Source organism: Hippocampus guttulatus, chromosome 11, assembly GCF_054856545.1.
Source record: "Hippocampus guttulatus isolate MCC_2025c chromosome 11, RoL_Hgut_1.0, whole genome shotgun sequence".
NCBI lineage: Eukaryota > Metazoa > Chordata > Actinopteri > Syngnathiformes > Syngnathidae > Hippocampus > Hippocampus guttulatus.
In genome coordinates, this window is record NC_141271.1 from 17333192 (window position 1) to 17338320 (window position 5129).

At 43.4% G+C, this 5129-nt stretch overlaps 1 protein-coding gene across 1 annotated transcript; it reads right to left on the minus strand.

The window, feature by feature from the left end:
* Nucleotides 1–154: 154 nt before the first annotated feature.
* pdk1 (pyruvate dehydrogenase kinase, isozyme 1) lies at nucleotides 155–4842 on the minus strand. Its single transcript, XM_086123502.1, has 11 exons — nucleotides 4468–4842; nucleotides 3867–4008; nucleotides 3528–3599; nucleotides 3266–3450; nucleotides 2936–3031; nucleotides 2766–2843; nucleotides 2610–2686; nucleotides 2413–2511; nucleotides 2141–2251; nucleotides 1363–1476; nucleotides 155–1285 (listed from the first exon to the last, which is right to left on the minus strand). The coding sequence occupies exons 1-11, from the start codon at nucleotides 4574–4576 to the stop codon at nucleotides 1145–1147; spliced, it is 1224 nt and encodes a 407-aa protein (XP_085979628.1). The 5' UTR covers nucleotides 4577–4842; the 3' UTR covers nucleotides 155–1144.
* Between the last annotated feature and the right edge of the window lie 287 nt (nucleotides 4843–5129).

Consider the following 5129-nt stretch of genomic DNA (forward strand, 5'->3'; position numbering starts at 1 on the left):
GCTCATCGTGGAAAGGGTCCTTTGACATTCAGAATGTACTACCAAATGACGCTCTCTGTACAGTCGTTCAAAAAACTAAATAAAGTCAAGAATTTGAGTGCCTCTCCGGCTTTGTGTCAAATAAGCTTTTCTATTAAAATAACTTTCACTGCTCTGAATGAAAATCTGCAGTTTATTACCAGTGACGTTGAAAAGGAAATGCATGGATCCCATTTGTTTGCAGCAGCTCAGACTAAAGTTTATTTTTAGCCAAAACTTGAGAACTGTTCTTCCCCCATGACCCCCCCCCCTTTTTTTTTTAGGTTCTAATGTTTTGTTGGCAACCTCAGAACGAGAACAGATGGAAAATTGTCGATTGAAACACATTGCTCTGATTAAACGGTGGAAAACAAATGTACAATACGAAACCGGCAGAAGCAAATGGACTTCTTCTAAGACCATAACGGTGATTTAAAAACATGCTTTTTATCAGCATTTTGTAACCCGATGACGAAAATGAAACGTATTCCATGGAAAAGTGACACATGGGTAACGCAAAAACATACAGTGACGATGAACTATAACAAGAATCTCTGCAACCACGTAACCATCGTAACACGCTGAAGAGATTTGTTTGTTGCCCGAAATATGTAACCACATTTTAAAAACACAAAAATAGTCCCCATATGAGATTAAAAAAAAAAATTAAACAGAAACATCCTAAAAACATGTTCTCGTATTACATGACAGTAACTCCTAAAATCTGACATTGCACATAAGACACACAAACTTACGGGAAACCGGTTTGAGTGTTTGTTCGAGATCTTTGAGATCCAGCTTGAGGTCCGAGTACTACTTTATTTTGATATCAGCGATACTGAACTGTTTGAGCACTTACTCGATATCAAATAAATACTCAAAGGGCTTCCGAGCCATTTCAACGTCAATTTGATCGACTTAATGTGAGGGGGTTTCACGAAAACCGAGTTGAATCCGAAAGTTGCTTTTTTAAAAAACATGAGCGTAACCACGCCAACCAAACCGACCCACTTTCAAATATGCCCTCCATGAAATGGATCACACCCCACATATCGAAATAGTGTACAGAGAGACTTGGAAAGATGCACACCTGACAACGACACTTGGGATGGCATCGGTCTCCCTTCTAGAACCGCCGAAACGTCGTCATATCCTTGGGCTCTCGGCTCGGGACGCACCAGTCGTCGGCCTCGTGTATCGTCTTGTAGTGTTTCCATGCCGACTTGTTGTACACCGGGAGCCTCTCGATGGACTCGGTGGACAGCGCCTGAGGAAGAAGGAGCCGGGTCACGCTTCCGACTCGCCCCTCGTTCGGGAGACGCCAAGACGAATGGAGAACTTTACCCGGATGTAGATGACCGCGTCAGTCCCGTAGCCCTCCAGAGAATACAGTTTCAGGTCTCCTTGGAAGTAGCGGGCGTAAAGTCGAGAGATGGGTAAGCCATATCCATAACCGGCCTGCATGGAAACAAGTACTTGAGTTGAGTTACTGCGCATAATACTGCTGAAGAGAGTGCGTCCCATTGGAAAAATGTCCCTTTTGTCAAAACGTGCTGAGCCTAATCTGTATCGGGTGAATACAGTGATCCCTCGCTACTTCGCGATTCACGTATTGCAGATTCAGTTTCTCTGGGATTTTTCAAAATTATTCATTACCAAAAAATAATTTTCCTCTTTCGCGGGGGGTTCTGGTCCCTATTAACCGCGATAAGCGAGGGATCACTATACAGGCCTTATTTCAAAGTATCGCGAAGGTTGCTGATACCAGTCACTGGCGCCCTCTTGTGGCTGTTTGACTGCATGCATTAGTGACAGAAGGTGCTTCAAAGTCCATCCTGTCAAATGAACATTAAGATGCAACTGCGTCTCTGCAAACGTCTTTGTTCATATGAATGCCGAGTGTGTCCCGGCCAAAACGTGTGCATTTATTTGCCAACTCAATTTGGGTCCTCTGATTCATGTACGTACCAATCGGTTCATGACCTAGCGCCAAACCTTTTTTAATGCCACACCATTCAACCTAATTAATGAGAAGTGGTGAGATTCCAGTTCCATCAAGCCCTTCCAATCAAAAACCATACAGCCACTTTCCGACCCTTGTTTGGACATCGAGATGACCCACCAGAGGAGGAGCCTGGGACCCGTCGATGCTCGGTCGCGGAGCAGTGGAGTACGTGTACGTGAAGAGCCTGTCGATCTTACGCAACGGAACGCCTCCTCCGCGATCGCTCACCTGTTTGAAACAACGATGCCGCTTTACGATTTCTGAGCACGGTGCCCCGCCGTTTATCGTTAAGGGGATGCATTTAATTCTTTTTTTTTTCCTCCCAACCGTATGTCCTCAAAAAGTGACTCCTGAGACGCAGACACCGATGATGTCCATTGCCCACTCACCTTAACCGTCAGATCTTCAGTTCCCAAACCGACCTGAACACGAATTGGAGGATGATGCGTGGTGTCTCCGTACAGCTCCATGGTGGCTCGCATGGCATTCTACACTCGGAAAAAACACGTCGCGGAGATGTGCAAACGGGAGGGACGTGTTCGGCTAAACTTTTGGCAACGAGCGCCGTTCACGAAGCAGAACCTACCTTGAATAATTCAAACACCATGTGGTACAAGTGTGATGGGACGTAGACCATGGTGATGGGTTTCTCCTTATCTTTGACTGTCAGATACAACCACGGATCATCAATATCAAAGACTGACATGAACCACTAATTTTTTTGGGGGGTTTTTATAGTTACCATTGTATTCCTCCAGTATAAGCTCCGGAGAGTTCATGTAATATCTGTCACAAAGGTTTCTTGCATTTTCATAGGCATCTAAAAGGGAAAATAAGCATCAGTACTTAAGTGAAAGCAGCGCCAAACGTTTTTTATTCCCCTCCCCACCCCCATTATTGAATTGTGCTCACCTTTTACAACCTCACTCACTCGACAGTGTGGGTCAATGCTGCCGATTTGTTTGGGGTGAGCTGGATTAACTTTCGCCTTGCCACCAAAGAGGAGCGCTGGGAACGCACATATCATGGGTCAAACTTTTTAAAAAAATCAAAACCATCTAAAAAAAAATCCCTGATGTGCGAGGACAAATAACATTTTTTTAATCAGCATCAAAATACATTTATGAACACGTCATGGCATCTGTGATTAAAATGTCGACTTGTGTTGTTGGTGAAATTTCTCAGCAGCAATATTCCAGCGTATTTTTTTTATATTCAAATTGATTAATAATCAATGCTCACTGTGCTGGTTGAGCAGCATACGGATGGAGATCCTGCTCATGTAGAACCGGTCCAGGAAGTACTGTACGTTCTGACTAACCACCGGGTCGGTACCGTGCGTCTCCTTGTACTCCACCAGCCCCTGCGCCATTGTCGGAATGACGTCATTGTGACGATTTACGATCTTGATCACCGCATCTGTGAAACTGACGGCGGACGCGCGTGTTACAACGGACACGGAGTGTTGTGGGGAGAATTGAAAGTCCGTGAAATGAAAACATACTCATATGTCACTTTCTCATCGTCTGCATTTTTGTCTTTGAACTTGAGGATCTCCTGGAGACTTTGAACATACCTGTATGTAGAAAATATAATTAGAAAACTATCTAAGAAGCAAACGGTGTCATAGTCCGGAATTTATTTCGGGCCACTTGAAATCCAACCGGAAGTCCATATCGTGCATCTCTACAGGCACTTTATTTAAATAATTGATGGATCAGCGCACTTTAAAACAAATGAAACATTAACGTGTCCATTACCACAGAGACATAAATCCAAAATGTTAAAAAAAAAATTCAAGAAAATGTAACCGATTTGACAAATTGAACGTAAATGTGCATACCAGCTCTGTACCAGGCGCACGGATGGCGTTCTTAGTAAGTTATCTGGCAACAAGTTGATCTCCTTCATGATGTTTGCCAGCCTCACAGGCAACTCCTGCCTGAGGAAGGCGAAAGACGTTTTCTCACAAGCATTTTCTGAACCTGGGTTGAAGGGGGACACCTATTATTAACCCCGCTGGCCACTTTATTAGGCACTTCAGAAACATCTGTTTTCCAGGTTGATAATTCAATACGTTAAGTGTTTAAGGCCCGGCGAAGAAACTAACCAATACTGACTGATACTGTATATGTACAGTATGTCCCAAATTTAAGTTGACATTTTGAGGTTAAAAGAAAGTGGCCCAAGAAGGCATGCTCACTTGCCGCCGTACTTTCAGATTTTTGCATGATTGGCTCATATCCGTGAAGTACGTGTTTTTCATACAAACATTTACGGTAACTACGACGTTACTTCTGCATTAAGAGAAAACAACGCGTTTCGATTGACGTACAAATTAGTCGCCACACTTGGAACTGCAATTGCGTCGTAAACCGAGGACCTCCAATTAACATGCACTGTAAAGGTTGGTAGCCTGTTTAGGTGACGTTTCCACGTCTTACCAAAATCCAGAAATTGCTTCATGGACAAAGGAGAGGGCGAGAATTTGGAATAGTAGTCTACGTCTCTCCCTATGGAAACGCTGCTCCGCAGAAACCTTAAAAGTCTCATGGTTGTCCTCCGCTGTCGTCCGTCCGGGCCTAGCAAAACTGTGCTAATCTACCAGCATTAGCTTCATTGCTATCGAGATGCTATCAACCAAAAATACTATGGCAAGTAAAATTTTAAAATGGCTGTCGTGTAGTTTGGTGAAATGTGTGAACGCCCCATAGTCCCTGTAAATGCCACGAGGTGTTTCCAATGTAATAATTAATTGAGGCAGACATGCAAGCCTAAAGTCTGCACCCCGATCGTGTATGTATGTACGCGGTAACGTCCCAAAGACACCAAGTGCCGTTAAGATAGTACACTACACTTCCCTTTCACTGGCACGTTGCTTTTCAAAACGTTCTTCTTTATTTGCATTTGTTTTTGTCTGATTGTTATGAGTATGGTTGTGATACCCTCAAACAGTAATAAGGATTATATGAAGAATGATAATTATAACCCCCGCCCCAAAAAACGCTGATAAATATACCGCAAAAAACAAAACACTAAAAAAATATGCCGAATACTTTGCACTGTGGTTCTGATTTAGTCTTTCTTAAGGTCCATGTAGTCGTAT

Coding starts and splice junctions, on each gene's coding strand:
- pdk1 (XM_086123502.1), bottom strand. CDS start 4,576: ATGAGACTTTTAAGGTTTCTGCGGAGCAGCGTTTCCATAGGGAGAGAC. Junction 3,600..3,866: donor GTGCGCCTGGTACAGAGCTG/GTATGCACATTT, acceptor TTCTACATACAG/GTATGTTCAAAGTCTCCAGG. Junction 2,844..2,935: donor AGTGAGTGAGGTTGTAAAAG/GTGAGCACAATT, acceptor TTTCCCTTTTAG/ATGCCTATGAAAATGCAAGA.